Source organism: Bemisia tabaci, chromosome 9 (assembly GCF_918797505.1).
Source record: "Bemisia tabaci chromosome 9, PGI_BMITA_v3".
NCBI classification, from domain to species: domain Eukaryota; kingdom Metazoa; phylum Arthropoda; class Insecta; order Hemiptera; family Aleyrodidae; genus Bemisia; species Bemisia tabaci.
The window spans coordinates 18361974-18382279 of record NC_092801.1 but is presented as its reverse complement, the minus strand read 5'-3'; the positions used below and the strand labels follow the sequence as shown (position 1 = coordinate 18382279).

At 42.9% G+C, this 20306-nt stretch overlaps 1 protein-coding gene and 1 non-coding gene across 3 annotated transcripts in view; both read left to right on the top strand.

Annotated features, from left to right (window-relative positions):
• LOC140225418 (uncharacterized) overlaps nucleotides 1-20306 on the top strand; it is a 43235-nt gene that overhangs the window by 8654 nt on the left and 14275 nt on the right. Inside the window, exon 2 of one of the 2 annotated variants that reach the window (XM_072304303.1) lies at nucleotides 8091-8163. The exons of the other annotated variant lie outside the window; for it this stretch is intronic. Within the exon in view, the coding sequence (XP_072160404.1) occupies nucleotides 8091-8094 (4 nt within the window). The 3' untranslated portion in view covers nucleotides 8095-8163. Of the gene's footprint in view, nucleotides 1-8090; nucleotides 8164-20306 lie in introns of those variants that run through there. 2 annotated transcript variants of the gene reach the window in all.
• TRNAV-CAC (transfer RNA valine (anticodon CAC)) lies at nucleotides 423-495 on the top strand. Its single transcript has one exon. It is a non-coding gene; the product is annotated as a tRNA-Val (tRNA).

Here is a 20306-nt window from a genome sequence, read left to right as displayed (position 1 = left end):
GAAAAGGTTGAGAATGGAATTAGGACATGTAGGTTTTCCAGTATTTTTATGTTATTTCGCCGCGGTGGAGAAACAGAACTGTTAATGATGCGAAATCACTATTAATGGCAACGTGAAGTTACTAAGACCTTTATTTTCGAACGAGTAAAAATAAGAATTGACGGCGATTTGAGAAAAAAAACAACATTGAAAATTTCCCCGGGGAATCCGTTTCTTAGAAAGAACCAAACTGGACCGAAGTCTGTCTTTTCGAAAAAGACGGCGTTGTCAAATCTGCCGATTTGGGCATACTCCTTAAATTCCTGCCCCGGGTGTTTTCTTAATCGAAATTCCTCTTGAGGTGAATCTTTCGTTGCGACATCATGGGTTATTTGCATCTCATGCCCCTCTTGTACTTAACTTTCAAATCGCGTTTAGCATCTGTTTCCGTAGTGTAGTGGTTATCACGTGTGCTTCACACGCACAAGGTCCCCGGTTCGATCCCGGGCGGAAACAAGTTTTATTTTTCTGTACTGAAATGATTCATTTTCGTATCTAATATACTTTTTGCATTAAATTTCGCTATATTTACGTGTCTTAAAATTTTGTCGATCAGACGCCTATAAAAAATTCCTGCCAACTTATTAACTCGAATTATCCAGTGGCACTAATTTAAACTGCGAGAGTAGGTACACTGATCAAAAATTATACAAGCACGTGTGGAACTTTGATTTCGCATACATTTTCTCAGTTTCAAAGTCTTCATCCTTCAAGAACGCTTGTTCACAATGCGCTGTCGGCCCTATCGATCAATATTTCAAATGCATAGGTTGGCAGCGGCACTTTTCCAGTGATTTTTCTTTTTCACCTTGTCGCCTTTTTGGGCTCTAAGAGCTACATAAATCGAGTTGTTCATTCACTGGAAAAAAAAGAATCTTAAATTTGCCGCCAAGAAGTATTTCTTCTTAAATCAAGAATTTTGCTGGTTAATATAACCTACTTTTTTGCTTAACCCAAGCATTATTTTTCTTGAATCAAGAAAAAGTCAGCTTAAAGCAAGATAAAGAAAATTCTTGGCGGCAAATTCAAGAATTATCATGCTTGATCCAAGCTACTTTTTTTTCAGTGTTCTCTACCTATATAGGTACTCTTGAATGCGTAGTTCTTAATTGCAAAATGAAGTCTGAATTATCCCGCCGATCCGACAACAGCGCCTGAAAAGACAAACGCAGAGTAAGGGCGTCGAGAGGGCAGGTGCCTTTAACGAGGCTATAAATAGGTCCGGGCGGACAAATCGAGCGCCAGGATTCAAGCGAAATCGGGATTCGGGAATCCTGGAGGTGCCGTTAGCGGACAGGTACGCCACGCCACACAGTGGATTGAGTTAACAGGAGAGGTCGGACAAAATTCGGAAACTTTAAACACTTTTAACTCCGCTCATCCGTCAAGGTTGCCAGTCAGGGAAAACCGGGAAACGCCAGGCAATTTCAAAAAGTTAGGGAAAACCTGGAATTGTCAGTCGAAAATGTTAGGGAAAAATTGTCAAGTCATCCTTACTTGCTTGCTAGACTAGATTTGACGTTTCAAATAACAGATTTTGACTGAAAACTATTTGAAATTATGTCTTTTAGACCATTTAGTATATTTTCAATTTCCAGGGAATTTTACCAAAATGTGAAAGGGAAATCTGGGAAAAGTCAGGAAATTTCATTTTTTAAATTCTGTGGCAACCCTGTACAAAACTTTAGGGTTCTGAGAGTGTTTCCACTGGTTTCCCCGCAAAATTTTCTTTCAGAAGTACCCCTTCAAATTTGAAATGTGACGAAATAAGCATCAAGATTTGCAGTTTTTACCTAGCGAAGAACTTCAGGTCCGACCTCTCTGAACGGACTGCATAATGCAATTTGGAACTATAAATTCCGGCTCTTCTGGAAAAACATAGGTGCATAGGGAAACTAATGGCACATATGTAGTTTTTAAACCGCACTTGGAAAAAAAAAAAAAAAAAACACACATTGGATCTAGAGTCCAGCCTCTTGAAAACATTAATAAGAAAAAGGACTCTTGATTCAATCAGATTTAAGCTTAAATCAAAAGGAAATCCGCTCAAATTAAGAGGCTTGGTTCTTGATGTAAGCTTAAATCTGATTGAATCAAGAGTATTTTTTCTAGTTGATGTTTTTAAGAGTCTGGATTCTAGATCCAATGTGTTTTTTTTTCCAGTGCGGGCCAGAATTTATAGTTCTAAATTGCAAAATGTACCTAGTCCAGTTGACTCTATCCACTGTGCGCCACCCCGCGCCACGGGCCTCGGTTTCACGATTAATTAAGTGATGGAGCGAAGGAACGAAGAGTGAAAATCAACCCCTGCGGGTCGGAACAAGGAGATGGACTCGTCGTCGGATGGGGGTTCATTTGTTTCCCGACGAGTCCTTTTCATTCCGAGGAGCCTAGCCCGCGGGCAGGTGGGGTTTCTCAGGTGTCTTTCTGGCGCGAAAGTGAGATGTAGGAACGTGGAAAGGTCCTAATTGGGCTTGTTATTTCTACGCCTATTATTTTAGTGGAAGCTGGGTGAGAGGCTCATGAGTTTCATATTAGTCTAGTGAGTTGGTCTACTAAAATATTTTCATTTGCACTTCTTAGAAAATATTAAATGGAAAATGCCGCCAGATGACGTCACAAGACGGCATATTTTTACTCATTTTTAAATCTTTTTTCCTCCAATTTTCGTGTCAAAAAAAATTATGAAAAATACTCAAAATTCAGCTCATTAGGCACTCTCAGACGAAGCAACAAAATTTTTGTGTGCAAATTCTCGATCGTGTGTCTTTAAATTATTCTCACAGTTTTGGTCGCTAATAGATCTAAAATGTCGGAAATTTCAAGGAAAATATTAGAAGAATAATTTTCCACAAAAATACATGTATTATCCGGGAAATTGGCAACTCTTAGATTTTCATACGGCGTTCTGCCTAAGCACGGCATGAAAGCAGGCCGCACATTTTGTCCGCAGTTGAGATGTTCGTATATAAACTATTTCTTGAGACGATCAAATCACGTCACATCAAATCGGTCTGAATCACGGTTTTCGAATAATACTTATGTCTAAGGTTATCGGAGACGGAAATTGAAAGCGCAAATTAGAATTTTGAGATTACCTAACACGCTTTTCTAAGGCTTTAGCGTTGTGAGTGGACTCTGTACAGATCTTAAACACATGTAATTTAGCAGATTTGGTTATTTTGTCATATTTCCTCTAATAATTGTCCAATTTAGAAACCAAGGATATCCTCGTGCTCAGTTTTCACCAGCAGTATCATTTTAAAAATGAAATTCACAAAATTTAAGACACCTGCAAATTATCTATTCACACTAAAAAAAGAGAGAGAAAAGGCTCTCATTGAAGTAAATCTGGCAACGTTTGAAGGCTCATGCATTCGGCGTTTTCCCCTAGCACGGCAGTGTACATGGCACGCTGAATCCGAGGCGCAAATGCAAGTGCATGTGCACTGACTGCAACGTGTGCATCTCGCGTACACACGCGTCGCGTTAAATTTCGCGCTCGCGTGCGTAAATTCAGCGTATAATCTGGATTTCGCAATCCCCCCCTCGCCCGCCCCCCTCCCCCTCCACAGCGGGGCAATTTTCTCGGGCGCGAACCCGTGGGAAATTCTCCTGCGCGGACTCGCTGGCGAGTTACGCTCGCCTAATTGGACGGATTTCTGCCGAACAGAACCATGTGCATTCAGACGTGGGCCCTAAGACCCGTAATAATTTATGCGTAACAGGGCTCACGTCATAATGCACATAGTTCCGTTCGGCAGAAATCCGTGGCAATTGAGTCAATACCCGCCTCGACTCTCCGGTTTCTGGTTTACCCGCTCGGGATTAATTTAACTCCGTCGGTGTATCATTTCGTCGATGCCCGAGTCAAAGGATCGCTCACCTTGGCTTTGAAAATGCTGATGCGTGGATTTTTGAAGTAATCGGAGGTTGAGGCGCACGTAAATTCTGCCGTGCAAAGGAAAAACGCCGTATGAACCTTCAGGCGTTGCCAAATATCCTTTGATAAAACGCGAATTTCCTGGTAAACTTTTGATTATTTTCGTTCCAATTTTTCAGATAATTTCGTTCGCAATTTCACCTGAAGATTCTGAAAATTTAAAGGAAAAATATTCAAAACTTTCCCCAAAAATAAACATTTAATCGAAGGAAATTTGGCAACTCTCGAGTGTTCTTACGGCGCTTTTCTATAGCACGGCAGAATTGCGCAGAGGCGTGGCGTGCTTTGTGATCTATCGATTGATCTGCCATTTAAACCTATGGAAAAGGATGCGATAGACAGGGTCGCAACGAACACTTTAATTATCGATTTTTTACCATAGCTTCAAATGGGGAAATATCGATGATCGATCATTTACGCTTCGCCACTGAAATTGTGATCGGTGGAATGATGTCGCTGAGGAATATCATGGTGTCAAGAATCTGGAATTTTTCATTCCTTGGAATTCCTATACTTTTCCAGGGAGGAATCCCTGTTGAGAATCTAGGGTTTCTATTACTCTCTTCCCGATTCCCTTCGAAAAAGCAAGTGGTTAATTAAATCGGTCATTCTCTGCGATTCCTCAATAGTTTTAGTTTCATAATGTTGTCTTGTCTGACAACAAAGGGTTTTCCTTCTTTGATCAGCTTCTGCTGAAATATCTTAGAATTCGTGTTCTGCATTCAGCCGTACAGACCAACACCGCCTTCTAAAACAGTGTCTCTTCTTAAGAGCACTCAGTTTTTTGCCCATCAAGTGATTCTTAAAACGAAATTCATGTTTTTTAGCCCGAGTGAGGTTGCTCTGATTTACAAGGGAGGATGTTCAATCAAGGGTGCCAGACTCGAAAGTCTGCATTCTGTCAAAAAATATCCCCAGCGTCTGCACCTTCAGGGGCGATGGCCTCAATTTAAGACAGTGGCATGTTTCGTTTTCAGGTCTTTCCATCCTTTCCGTATCTCGTGTTTACACCGCCTCAAAATATGTGACAGTTACAGGTCTCGTGACGTTTTATTTCGAGGACTGCGGATATTGGGTTGAATTTTTCGTCAGCCGGAGCTAATGTAACATGTCTTAACTCAGTGCTGCAGCGGTGTGGCGTGTTTAGCGATAGATCGATCTATCCGTCACTTAAACCAATCGAAAAGGATCGATATATGGGGTGTTTGCAAAAAACAATCTAGAAAAATCAGAAAATTTTTCTTCTTTAAAATGTAGATATCGGAACTAACCGCCCGGTTTTTTTCATAGTTAACTTGAAAAAAAAGTGGCGAATTTTCGCGGAAATATGACATCCTCACCGCGAATTGACTCTCACCCGTTTCGCGCCATCTTATCACAGATAAGGGTTAACCGCCCGTTTGATAACGCAAGTAATGGCTCGCTATGTCCAAGTTACATCCATTTTATTTCTTGGCAATGGCCGTATCTATACGTGGATGCTTACTGGGTTCTGTCCATCATCAAGTCTGCCGCGAAAACTGGTGTTTTCCTTTTCAGCGAAGGATGGAGCGGAAATCCCGGAGCACTCAAGGCGGATTTCTTAATCTTTTTCGGTCTGCGGTCCGCCTTTTGTATCCCCCGCAAATGTCCGCCGGAATTATTTCGCCTCGTTTGGTTTTGAAGAAAGCAAAATCTGGCGTTTATCCTTCTTGAGCCGTGGTCAGATGACAGTGGCGTGGCGTGCTCTACGATATATCGATTGGTCTACCATTTAAACCTACAGAAAAAGATCGATGAACAGGGTGTTCGCTACGAACAACTTAATAATCGATTCTTTACCACAGCATCAAATAGGGAAAAATCGAAAATCGATCACGCTCGCTTCGTCGTGGTCAGATGACCTCACATCCCATTCCCCTAAGCCACTGCAAGGTCCTCCTCCTTAATCCTTACTCAGGGTTCAGTTCTGTTACGCACCGTGCTTTAAAAAATCGCAGGTTGTAATGAGCCTTGTAATCCTGTAATCGTTTGAACTGTGCGACGGGGAGTTTTTCGTGCGGCAGGGAAAATAATCTATCTCGTTTTATTTTGCATTTCGGTACTTATTTATTGATCTTTATTGCATCTTGAAGGAGAATATACTCTTTTTTTCAGAACAGGTCATCAAAAACATTCTGCTGAAATTATGTTAACCCTGAAATTCCTTTTTCCTACATCAGTTATGGAAGTTCCTACCTGAAAATTTCACTGACTTTTCAGTAAAATAACGCTTTAAGACTGAGATTGCTCAGTATTATCTCGCGGCAAATTGCATTGTTCCAATCAATTTTGAAACCTTGGTCACCCTGTCTGTCCAACATCAGGATTTTCCCGATTCAATCAGGATTTGAGGTCAATCAGGATTTAATCCCGATTTCATCAGGATTTGAGGAAAAACCCGTCGTCAAATCAGGATTCGAGAAAAGTCAGCCGTCCGATCCGACTTTTTATCTCCGCAAAAAATCAGGATTTGAAGAATTATGAATTCATGATTCAGCAGTCAAAAATCAGGATTTTATCAGGATCCCCCAAAATGAGAAAAAAAAAACCTCGACACCTTGTTGGCATGCACTGGAAAATAAACCCCATTGGATCTCTAGAGTCCAGACTCTTAAAAATATCGACAAGAAAAAATACTCTTGATTCAATCAGATCTAAGTTTAAATCAAGAACCAAGCCTCTTAATTTGAGCGGATTTCCTTTTGACTTAAGCTTAAGTCTGATTGAATCAAGAGTCCTTTTTCTTGTCAATGTTTTCAAGAGTCTGGACTCCAGATCCAATGTGGTTTTTTTTTCCAGTTTGGGCTAACGTTCTTCCGTCTGGGAAATGACGAATTATCGCTGATTTACAGGGACGGTAAATCAGGTTTACCCGGCCAGGAATCCGGGTGCATCTGGTGCGATGAAGACATTCAACTGATCCCATTGTCGAGTGTGTTGACCGGGCCCTGATTCCCAAGCCGAAGCGCTTTTTCCGTTTCCAACGATCCCGGAGCCAGCCAAGAACCGCGTATCTCCCTGGGTCCCCCGCGGCGAGATACGCGGTTTCTGCTCACGAGTCGAGCGAACGTCCGTCCGCCAGCGCGGAGAGGCCGCCTTCATTCCTGCCAAAATTGAATAGTGGCGAACAAAGCGCGCAGTCAAATAAAATAGCTGCGGATAGAAAGCCTCACGATTCCCATTGAGAGGGTGAGCTGGTGAAGGAGACAAGTGTAAAGGCAGAGTGAAGCACATAATGAGTATATTTTACAATGGCCTTGGGGGTCGCAGGTAGGCCAGCGCTCATTGGTCCGCGCTCAGTGCTCACCGCTGTGAATGCCTCGGGACTTTCAGCCCGCCATGTTGCCACGTTTTCCGGGAGCGGGGCCGACCGCGGAAGCTTCCGTGCCTCCAGGAACAAAACGGATCCTGAGCTTATTCAGGGAATTCAGGGTAATTTTTCCGAAACACTGGGAAAAAAAACCACATTGGATCTAGAGTCCAGACTCTTGAAAACATTGACAAGAAAAAATACTCTTGATTCAATCAGATTTAAGCTTAAATCAAAAGGAAATCCGCTCAAATTAAGAGGCTTGGTTCTTGATGTAAGCTTGAATCTGATTGAATCAAGAGTATTTTTTCTTGTCAATGTTTTTAAGAGTCTGGACTCTAGATCCAATGTGTTTTTTTTCCCAGTGTAATGTTGCTGAAAGCTCAGGAGATTTCGTTGTTGAGTCTTGCAATGCACAGTAGCAATTGCCAAATTTTTTCGCAACGCAGTCCTAATAACTATTCTCATCAATGGGTCCGCTCACAATTTTCCTTTATCGATGGAATCGAACAGGGTGTCTACAAGTCCGGAATTTCGGAAAGTCCGGAAATAGTACTGATTTTTTTAAGGGCGGTCCAAAAGTACTGAACAAGTACGGAATTCTGGAAGAAGGTCCGGAATTGCTTCATTTTTTGTCATTTTTGTCACAATTTGAGCGGGAAATTCAAATTTTTGAAATTTGCTGAATTTCGGCAATTGAAGATACTGAAAAAGTACTTAATTTTGTGAATTTTAACCTTATTAGTTCATTAATGTACGTGTTTTTATCCGTTGCAGGTAAGATCTCAATCATAGTTTTGCAGTTTGCTGATCAGCGTAGTCTTAAGAGGCGTAAGATTTTTAGTTGTCTTTATTTTTATTTTCATAATGAGAACGGATTTGAACGCGTGAAATAATTTCAATCGCTAGGTCAGCATTTATGCAGTGCCGTAAATGTTAAATTAAGAGCTGCAAAATATGGAAAAACACTTTAATAGTCGATGGATCAAAATATTCAGTATAACAGATTGCCTTAAGCACGGTCGTTTAGATAGTATTTGCTGCGTTTATGTGGGTAAATAAAACGACAATTGGAAGGCGCTTGATGAGCAACTATTCGAACTCCCGGGTGTATTTGTAGTATAATCGATCGAGTGAAGGCGCACCAACAGCCGTAGAAGAAATTACACAATCGAAAGGCGCACTACGGGCAACTATTTAAACGTCTGGTCGGATTTGGTGCATAACCGTTTAAATGTAGGCGCACTACTGTCAAATGCAGAACAAAGTAATGAGTTTACCAATGACTTTCGTTTCGTTCTAGCGAGCGGAATTTTTAAAAATACGAACTCGAGATGGCGGATAGTTGCCTTACATATTCAGAATAGATTTGTCTGTCATACCTTTATTTAATGCTTCTGATATCAAAGAGCGGAGGGCGATTATCATTTTCTGTACTTTTTTTTAACGGTAGTTTAGTTTTCTCAAAATTTATAGTTGACATCTTGACGAGGTGAGTTAGGTTTGATCAGGTCCTACAGCTCTTGGGGCCCAAAGGGGCAGCCAACCTATGAACTCGAATTATCCCGTGGTACTAATTTCCCCTTCGAGAGTAGGTACACTGATCAAAAATTATAAAAGAACGTATAAACTTTGATTTTGCTGCCATTTTCTCTGTTTTAATCCTCCAAGACGCTTGTTTGTAATGCGCTGTCGGTCATATTCAGTGATCCTCCAAATGCATAGGTTGGCAGCGCCTCTTTTCTATTGATTTTCGTTTTTCACGTTGACGCCCTTTTGGGCCCTAAGAGCTACACACTGGAAAAAAGAACACATTGAATCTAGAGTACAGACTCTTGAAAACATTGACAAGAAAAAGGACTCTTGATTCAATCAGATTTAAGCTTAAATCAAAAGGAAATCCGCTCAAATTAAGAGGCTTGGTTCTTGATTTAAGCTTAGATCTGATTGGATCAAGAGTCCTTTTTCTTGTCAATGTTTTTAAGAGTCTGTACTCTAGATTCAATGTGTTCTTTTTTCCAGTGTGTAGCTCTTAGGGCCCAAAAGGGCGACAACGCGAAAAACGAAAATCACTAGAAAAGAGCCGCTGCCAACCTATGCATTTGGAGGATCACTGAATATGACCGACTGCGCATTACAAACAAGCGTCTTGGAGGATTAAAACAGAAAAAATGGCAGCAAAATCAAAGTTTATACGTGCTTTTATAATTTTTCAAAGGAAAATGCGCTCAAATTAAGAGGCTTGGTTCTTGATTTAAGCTTAGATCTGATTGGATCAAAAGTCCTTTTTCTTGTCAATGTTTTTAAGAGTCTGGACTCTCGATCCAATGTGGTTTTTTTTCCAGTGCATAGGTTGGCAGCGCCTCTTTTCTATTGATTTTCGTTTTTCACGTTGTCGCCCTTTTGGGCCCTAAGATCTACATAAATCGAGTCGTCCATACTCTCCCTATAAAGGTACTCAATTCCTCACCTTCTCCTTAGTTTTTTCTCCGATTTCGTATTTCAAAATCGTGCTTTTGCAAGTTGGCAACGCCGCTAGAAAGTATTCTCTCCAGCTGAGTCCGTTCCCGGGGCGTCCATCTCCGCGCCGCCCCTTACTTGGCCGTCTGATTTACGGGCGGATCCCGAGCCGAGCAGGTTACAACTTCATCACGGTTCCCAAGTTTTCCTCCTCTCCCGATTATCCCCCCTCCCCCTCCCTCTCGCCCCGCCTCGCTCCCGGGGTCAGTTTTTTCTCCTCTTTTTTAACCCAACTCGGGTTTTCGGAACTCGGGAGTCGACCCCGGATGTGGTGATTAGGGGTCGGCCCCGATTCGCCCGCGGCTCCAGATGAAGGTGACGATGTTGATACGTTTTTATCGTTTTCGCCCGGGTCGCCGGGCCTTTGTTGCGCTGGCCGGTTTCGGAGCCTTCGTTAAGATATCCGCAGTTGACGGGGCTACGTTTCGAGCCAACTCCGCGGGGGTGTCGTGAGTAATGAGTTTATCATCGAAAAGGAATGATGGACATGGAGGGCGAAGCACCTGAGTGCAGTTTTTGAAATAAGTGAGATTTTAATGATTCAAGAAAAACAAGTCTTGATGCATATTCTTTGAAAAATTCGCTTCCAATTTCCAAGCATCCGAAAAGTCAGTTTGAGCTTTCTTTCCGCCATAAGGATCACTGGAAAAAAACACATTGGATCTAGAGTCCAGTCTCTTAAAAACATCGACAAGAACAAGTACTCTTGATTCAATCAGAATCTAGCTTAAATCAAGAACCAGGCCTCTTAATTTAAGTGGATTTCGTTTTGATTCAAGCAAAAATCCGATTGAATCAAGAGTATGTTTTCTTGTCAATGTTTTCCAGAGTCTGGACTCTAGATCCAATGTGTTTTTTTTGTTTTGTTTTTTTTTTGTTTATTTTTTTTTTGTTTTATTTTCCAGTGATTCATGAAATTTTGAAACTTTTTTCCTGCATTTGACATTGATGTGTCTTTATTCAATCGGTTATGCAACAAATTCACGTAGACGTTTAAATAGTTGCCCGTCGTGCGCCTTTCGATCGTGTAATTTATTCTGTGGCTGCATAGCATGTCGGTGCGCCTTCACTCGATGGGTTATACTACAAATACACCCCGGAGTTTGAATAGTTGCTCATTGAGCGCCTTCCGATTGTGTAATTTATTCTGCGGCTGCATAGCATGTCGGTGCGCCTTCACTCGATCGGTTATACTCCAAATACACCCTGGAGTTTGAATAGTTGCTCATCGAGGGCCTTTCGATTCTTTAGATTCTTTCACGCTATGACGGATTCACTGAAATGAATATGACGATATCGACGCTTCAGAGGCGTATCCAGCAAACACTGGATACCCTCCATTTAAATCTGTGCTAAACTGTCGGAGCACCTGACCCCTCCAAGAATCGATACATTGCCATAGGTTTAAATGGAGGGAATCCGGTGTTGCCAAACTGCTGGATCCGCCTCTGCGACGCTTCAGCTAACGCCAAACTAAAACGATGGCGGCAACCTCGCTAAGCTTCGCCCAGAGCCGAGAAATAAAATATGTTTTCTGCAAGTCGGGAGTATCGAAAAAAAAAGTTCAATTGAAATATCGGGCTCGTTCGCAATAATGCTAGTGGGCGGATTTCCGACCTGCCCTCGTGTCTCTCCTCCTCCACCCATCGTCGGGTATTAAAATTCAAAGCTGAATTAAGCACTCTTGCAACACTGTTGCCAAACCGTCCTTAATGGCCTATTTATCAACTCGGACTCGTTCGGGAAGCCTCTCAATTCGGGGCGTTTAGGACTCGCATCTTCATTGTCGAGGGTTGCAGTCGCAGCATCGTAATCACGATTTCAATAATAATCCCGCTGTTTTTGTTTCTCTTTTAAAAAATCCCTGGGGTTCCTGAGCGTCGCTTACCAGAATTCTGCCGTGCTAAGGAAGAACGTCGTATGAACATTAGAGAGTTGCCTAACTTCCTTCGATGACTTTTCTTCCTTGTTTATCATTGAGGAAAATTATGAATATATTTCTTTGAAATTTTCAGAAATCTTAGATCAAATTACAAACAAAAATATCTGGGAAATTGGCAGGGAAATATTCAAAAATTTTCCTGAAAATTAGTGATTTGCCAGGGGAAATTTGGCAACGCCTGAAGGCTCATACGGCGTTTTTCCTTGGCACGGCAGAACAGGGAATTTGCAGATGTCTAAAATTTGATGAATTTCGGGTTTAGGTGGAAACTACCGAGCGAACTGAAAACGAGGGTACCCTTGGTTCATGAATTGAACGATTATCGGAGAAGATATGAAGAAATGATCTAATCTGCTAAAATGCATGTGTTTAAATGGGAAATGCCGCCAGATGACGTCACTAGGCGGTGAATTTTCTCACTTTTAAATCGATCTTTATACTACTTCCGATATCAGAAAAAAAATTTATAAAATACTGTGAAATCAGCTCTTTAAGCACTTTCAGATGAAGCCTTAAAAAATTGGCATGCAAATTCTCCATTGATCTCCGGTCGGCGTCGGGTTGGGTGACGTTCGGCGTCGGGTTGGGTGAAGTCCGGCAGCATGGGCGCCGTTCTCGGGAGCGGACGGTGTGAAGGATTGAGGATGTACGCTCGGGTCGTCGATGTCGGTGCAGCGTGTCGAAAGGCGCGGACAACTCTTTAAGTGACATTTTCAGGTGTGTTTTGCACCCACGACCTGCCTTGCAGCCTTCCATGTTATCGCCGGTCGCCCGCGCCCCGTCGTGTGAGGGGGGCGGGGTGTAAAGGAGCGTGCTTGTCGAGAATAGCACTGTCGGGCGGGGTGTGCTTTGGCGCAGGGAAATTCCCGCGCCGGGAATCAGGAATGCTTATTGTTCCAGGAATTCCTCGCGGGATTAACCCTCTCGTGTCTAGCCGTTACACCTGGTCGGAAACTGTCGCCGAGGTAGGATGGAGACGAAACGGCTTGAAATTCGTAGTTATTCGGCGATTGTTGAAATTGATAGACGCAGCTGTAGACAAAGATGATAAGAGGGATATGGAGGGATCCTCTCGGTTGAAGCGGTTGGTTCCATTTGACAAAGAAGCAGGCAATAGACTAACTAACGGCAACCCACGACAGAACCTATACACGGAGGAAAAAACTTCGTGCGTGGGACCTGAAGCTTTGGTCATATGGATCTCTGAAGTTTTCAGATTGAGCATCTGAACACTTCAGATCAAGCTTTCGAGGTTCGGATCACACATCTGAAACTTCAGTTCTTACATCTGAAGTACCTCAGATGTGAGAACCGAAGTTTTTCGGATAAGAGAAGCGAAGTTTTTCGGATGTGAAAACCAAAGTACTTCAGATGTAAGAACTGAAGTTTCAGATGTTTGATCCGAACCTCGACAGCTGGACCTAAAGTGTTCAGATGCTCAATCCGAAATCTTCAGACATCCATATGACCTAAATTTCGGGTCCCACGCACGAAGTTTTTTTCTCCGTGTAGTTGGTCCATAATATTCTCGCTCAGTCTACAAGAACCATCCATTTCAACCAATAGGAACCCTCAATACTCCCTATGTCTTCTTTGTCTATCGATTTCAAAAATCAGCCAGCAGGGGGCTGCTTGTTGCAACTGATAGACAAAGAGATAGACATAGAAAACATACGAGGCATATAGCGATCCTGTAGGTTGAAATGGGTGGTTTTTGTAGATCGGATCTCTTGCACGTTAGTTATTACCTACGTCCTTCGTCCATTGCAACCACCCGTTTCCACCAATAGGATCTCTACATATCCTTTTTGTCTTCTTTGTCAATCGCTTTGTCTATCAATTTCAATAATCGACCCGCAGGACGAGTGCTCTAGTTGTCCCCATATCAGTGTCTCTTCCGGGACTCTCGGATACCTCGTTCAATATTTGATGTTTGATCAACTCAGTTTCTCGTCGCTCGCCGCCCGAGTCGCAAGTCTCGCTCGATGGACGTCCAAGGAACAGGAGTATAAATAGTCCTTGCACTGACAATCCCGAGTGTTAGAACAAATATTTAAGCTTCCACACAGTCCTCGAGCGGGGGGGTTTCGGGCCTACCTTTGCGATTCACGCGCGCGATTTGTTTGCGTGTTTGTTTGTTTGCCCTGTCGCGGTAAGAACGCATTCCACCTAACCTCACTCGTTGCGTTGGTCGCCCGGGGTATTTTCGTCCCGCGGTGGCGTGGAGCGAGTCCACGTGCCGGGAGTCCGAGGTTCTACTTAGTTTAGACTAGAGTACCTATATAGCGAGAGTATGGACAGATCGCTTCATGGAGGGCTTAGGGCCCAAAAGTGCAGCCACCCTTCTAACCAACTTCTAACGCACAAAATTTCACTGCCAGTCTGTAGATTCCAATTCTAACGAAGATGGCTAAGAAAGTACATAAATGAGCGTTCTTCCACAAAAATGAGTAAATTTATGCAAAAACTAAGTCAAATACGTGCTTGATAAACGATGGTTCGTAACAGTTGTATTAATAAATCGCTCTGGATAATTGAAATTCATAGGTTGGCTGCATTTCTGGACCCTAACTTTATTCACGGAGGCATCGGTGAAGGCCTGATGGATTTTCGGAGTTTCACATCTGTCTATACTCTCGCTATACCGGTACTCTAGTTTAGACTTTTAGTGGTTATTTTCTTATCATCGGAGGCGGATCCAGCACTTTGGCAACACCGGATCTCCTCCATTTAAACCTATGTTAAATAATCGATTCTTGTCGGAGCACTTGGCCCCTTCAAGAATCGCTATATTTCCATAGGTTTAAATGGAGAAAAACAATGTTGCCAATTTGCTGGATCCGCCAATGCATCACAGACGAAATGCTGTCAAAGGGGAGTCGAATTTCCAAACATTTTCCAAACATCTACCGGATTTTTCCTGATTTCTCTAATCCGAAAAAATTCTATGGAAATTCTTGCTTTTCCAACGTGCGAGCTTACTATGCTGCCGTGCTAAGGAAGAACGCCGTATGAACCACCACACGTTGCCAAATTACCTTTTATAAAACACGAATTTCCAGGTAATCTTATGAATATTTTCCTTCCAATTTTTCAGATAATTTTCCTCGCGATTTCGCCTAAAGTTCCTGAAAATTTCCAGGGAAAATATTAATAACTTTCCTCGAAAATAAACGTTTCATCGAAGGAAATTCGGCAACTCTCGAATGTTCATACGGCGTTCAGCCTTAACACGGCAGTATGGAAACTGATAAACGAACGATAAGTCAAAGGAAGACGTGGAGAACCTTTCCAAATGGATTGAGCATATGCACGTTTGAGAGTCAGCGTTTCTATAGCTCGAGGATTGGAAGGAACGCCCCTCGAAGGTACCCCCCCCCCCCCCCCCCCCACTCCGAGCAAGACGTGGAGCTTGTGTGCGGAAAAGTTCGGAGCGAATCGTGGGGGAGATTGACAGATTTGCACGGTGCTAGCCGCCGCACGGTGGATCGAGTCAACACGAGACGAGAGGTCGGATAAAATTCGGAAACTTTAAACGCTTATAACTCCGTTTACACTACATTTTGACGTTCTAAAAGTGGCTTCAATGGTTTTTCTCGTGGAAATTTCTTTCAGAAGCTGCCCCTCTAACTTAAAATGTGACGAAATAAACATAGAAATTTGTAGTAAGTCAAAATTTCATGTCCGACCTCTCTAATTGACTCGATCCACTGTGCGCCGCTGCAGAGCCGAAGCGTGGATAATCGGGTATCGATATATCGACGGTGTAAGTCGGCAATCACATAACTCGGTTTGCGACGTCGCAGACTTCCTGTCATACTTTATTTTTTAAACGGAAAACTACCCAACGGCAATTCTTTAAAACTGTCATGATTTTTCTTCTCTATGCGACGAAAATTCTGCAAAAACTTCAAGAAATAATGTCAATTTTTTTTCTCCTTTAAAATAATGATATATAGGCGGAGACTTTCAGACACCGCAAACGAGTTATGTGATTGCCGACTTACACCGTTGATATCCCATTTGAAGCCATGGCAAAAAGTCGATTCTTACGGTTCACCCTGATGTTCGATCTTTTACCAAAGCTCCATATGGCAGATGAATCGATTGATCGCAAACCGGGGTCGGCGAACCGAGTGCGGAACCGGCGGCAAACGCCAATCCGACCGCAAACCGCCGAGCCGACCGCTCCGTTCCAACCGGCGTCTCCTTTGAATAATTTACCGACTTTACACGATCCATTGCGGAGTCAGGACTGCAGTTCCTTCAGAGGGGAAACATGACCAACTGTGTGCCGCTTTTCCATTGGTCAAATAAAATAGGCCTTTAATGAGCTCTCACAGGGTCAAAATAGAGTACTTGCACTGGAAAAAAAACACATTGGATTTAGAGTCCAGACTCTTAAAAACATCGACAAGAAAAATACTCTTGATTCAATCAGAATCTAGCTTAAATCAAGAACCAAGCCTTTTAATTTCATCGGATTTCGTTTTGATTCAAGCTTAAATCTGATTGAATCAAGAGTCCTTTTTCTTTTCAATGTTTTCAATAGTATATGGAGTCTAGATCCAATGTGTTTTTTTTCCGGTGAATTAGTCCAACGCATGCTGTACAGCTATTACAGCGAAGTTACAGAGCTTACTAAAGTGGTAAAGGGCCGAAGACTTAAACGCAGAGTAGGAAAACACCAACGATAGACTAACTAACGGCAACTTACGAGACAGCACACTTCCTTCCCCCCTGTGGGCTGATTATTGAAATTGATAGACAAAGCTTTAGACAAAGAAGACATCGGGAGTATGTAGCGATCCAATTGGTTGAGATGGGTGGTTCTTATTGACTAAGGGAGAAAATGATGGACTGACCAAAGGGTCTCTCGTCGGTTTCCGTTAGTCAGTCTATTATCTACCTCCTTTGTCCATTGCAATCACCCGATTCCACCAATAGGATCCCTCCATATCCTTTTTGTCTTCTTTGTCTATCGCTTTGTCTATCAATCAAAAAGTAGCCCGCAGGTATGTGTCAATCCTTGAGCAGTGTCCATCGTCCATAAAGTCAGCTGTACGCATGTTTTTCCATGTGAAAGTCAGGAAGTTTTGGCCATTCTGGCCCAAGAGAACCTGAAAAATCCAGAAAATTACTTCCTACCGTCTCTGTAGACACCCGGTAAAATGCACCGCGTTTCATTTTCAAAAAAGGATTGTGATTCGCTACTGACCCATTGAGAGACTACAATTTTTTGGCGGAAGCTCAAGGTGGGCTCAAACCGTTCATTCCCGCACGAGCCCCAGAGAACCTGAATTCATATATAAAACAGGGCTCACGTGAAAACTAAGATACGCACTTACTTCACGACGTTAGAGGGGCGACTAAATGACCCTTATTACGTGACGCTATTTCCGATGAGTCTTCTGGCCTCTTACGGCTGTCAGCTCGATGAGCGCAAAGTCGATGATTTCACACAGTCGTAAATTTTTGCGTGTCCGGACTGCGCAATAATGCTGCGAGTGCCAAATGTCATATTGTGAGAGATTGACGAGACATCGAGTGCTCCGAAGGCTCAATCATACTGAAAGCGCCTAAGTTATGCGGACTTGAGGATATGAAGGTTAACCCTCCTGATTGTTTCGCGGCCCCATACCAGGATACCTTCTGTGATATTTCTCAACACTTGAAAGATAGACTCATCTTCGAATGTTCATTCAGCGTTTTTCTTCAGCAAAAAAGTAAGGAAATGGGGGATGGAAAGGGGTTGAAGACTTTTTTTTCTTTACAGAGGTGTAAATGGCCTTAGATGCTAAAGCATTGCTTTAAAATAAACTTATCCTACAACTCCTTCCTTCCTTCCTTCCTTCCTTCCTTCCTTCCTTCCTTCCTTCCTTCTTTCTTCCTTTCTTCCTTTCTGTTTCTCTCTTTCTCTCATTTTCAAAGGATTAACATTTAAGTTTAACAATTAACACGATCTTATCCGACACAAGGTTTAACCTTAGTGGGTGGTTTTATTATGTTACTTTTCTCTTTTCTTTGTGCACAACTTATTTTAACAATCCCTAAATCATTTTGATAAATTGTAAAAAAGAGCATAGTAAAGAAATAATAATAAATAAAAAAAAAAATCCGTCGTATTGGGTCATTCTCTTTAAAACAACCGAACAACAGAACACAGCCGCGGTTCCTTTATATCCAACGAGAAATTTTTCTCCCAGCAATGGACGTTCCTTTCAGTAGAACTAGAACTTTTCCTCGCTGGAAAGCCAATCCCGCAGTACTTCCGATTAACCTACATACGATGGCAGGCTACCTATAAATCAGCATCGCAAGTGACCCACTTACACGTCAACGTCACCTCAGATCGACGCAGAGACGAATCGAAACGAAACGAAAAAAAAAAAAATCAGATCAACGAAACGAAGTGACATCGTCCGCGAGCAACGCGAAGCGGAAAAACTGTTATGTTATTAAAATTTTTCGAGGAGCATCAGAAACGGATCTCTCACGGTGCACCCCCCCCCCCCCCCCCCGCCACCGGGGTCCGTGGAATCGAATTTTCCGGGGCCCCGGAAATGAAACGTGAAATCGATCAGGAATCACGATCGAGTTATCGATCTATTGATTCGGAGCCCGATCGGAGACAGATCGTGATATTATGTAAGCGGCGAGTTCCCACGATGCCTTGATAGCCGTGGCCCTAAACGATCCTCGCAAGGGAGGGGCCAGTGGGGGTGGTGGTTGGGGGAGGAGAGGAGCCCCCCCCCTCCCCCCGCGGGAAAGTTGATATGCTTGGAGTGTGACCGATCAATCAATTTTGAGTCGCATCGAAAACGTGCTTTCGTGAATAGGCATACAGATCCATTACCCAGCCGCAATTATACGTTCCTCTTGCGGAGTTGGGATGATGTCGTCGTTTGAAGATTTATTTTCTACATTTCATCCAAGTATTCATCAAATTCGTGTTTCTTTAAGTGTGTTTATTCACACGTTAGTCAGGGTTCAGGTTGCCACAGAATTTAGAGAATGTAATTCCCGGACATTCCCCCGATTTCACCGTCACATTTTGGTAAAATTCTCTGAAAATTGAAAATATACTAGATGGTTAAAAAGAAATAATTTCAAGTAGTTTTCACTCAAAATCGATTGTTTGAAACGTCAAATCTGGTCTAGGAAGCAAATGAAGGTGAATTGACAATTTTTCCCTGATATTTTCGACATTTTCCCTGACAATTCCAGGTTTTCCCTAACTTTTTCAAATTGCCTGGCGTTTCCCGGGTTTCCCTGACTGGCAACCCTGACTTAAGCACGGCAGATTAAAAAGCGTCGATCCTCCCCTACATCATTGGCGGAGCCAGCAATTTGGCAACACCGGATTTCCTCCATTTAACCCTATGGAAATGTATCGATTCTTGGAGGGGCCAGGTGCTCCGATACTAATCGATTATTTAGCATAGATTTAAATGGAAGAAATCCAGTGTTGCCAAATTGCTGGATCCGCCTCTGCCCTACATCGAAGACAAGTCCGAAGGAATTTGATATCTTATTCTTTCACCATTCGCATGCAGCCGCGGCACCATAATCGCGAATATTTCCCTGTCTACGAGGTATGATTCACCCGTTCAGATAAAGTTCCCGCGTGGGGAACCTGAACCCCACCAGGGCCGCACTGGGGGGAGGCAGCGAAGGGGGCGCTAATGATTCTCCGAAATTTAAAAATACGAAACCGCCAGACGGAAATTCAGACGCTCGTCTGGGCGCCCCAGACAGGCGACACAATTTTCCCTCCCGAGGTGATAGTGACGAGGCGAGTGTGAGAAAAATCCGGAGCGGGCAGTCGCGGAAAAGGAGACGCGGCGATTAGCGGGATCCGGTTGTCGGGTCGGGCCCCGACGCCGGCGGTTTTCGCGGGAGGGGATTTTTCGAATTTGTCGTTTCGGTCTGGCAACGAGGCGCCCCGGAAAAAGGAGACGATAAAAACGATGATCGGTCCCGGAATCCTGCGGCAGGGCGATAAGCGAAACTCCCGCTTCCAGTCGCAGATATCGGGTACTGTAAAGGGTCTCGGTGTAGTGTTAACTGCAGCGGTCTTGCGCGAATCATAACGCTGCGGTCGCGAAAAGTTTGCAACGAGGATTGAAAATTTTAAAAAGTATAGCACGGACAAGTCAAAATATGAAGCTTGAAGCTATCAGAGTAAAAAAAACAGAGTTCGAATTTCACCTTTGAGTTCCAGGAGCCATGTGCCGCATCAAGCTCGATTTTTCGGAAGCCATCGAAGATTTTTTAAGGGGCTAAATTCACCTTTTGCCTGTACATCACGGCGCATTTAGTGAAAAGTTAGACGCAAGATGTTTTAGTTACAGAACTCAGTCTCATGGAGGCTTGGATTGGGGTAGGTCAATTCAAACGCGTAGCTAAAAGTGAGAATCCCTTTAAAATATTAAGAAGGATAAATATTAATGAAAGGTTTATAATTAGGCAATTGCAACTGTGATGAACATTCGAAGAAAATTTTGCCAAAAAGTCACTGTTTTTAAAAA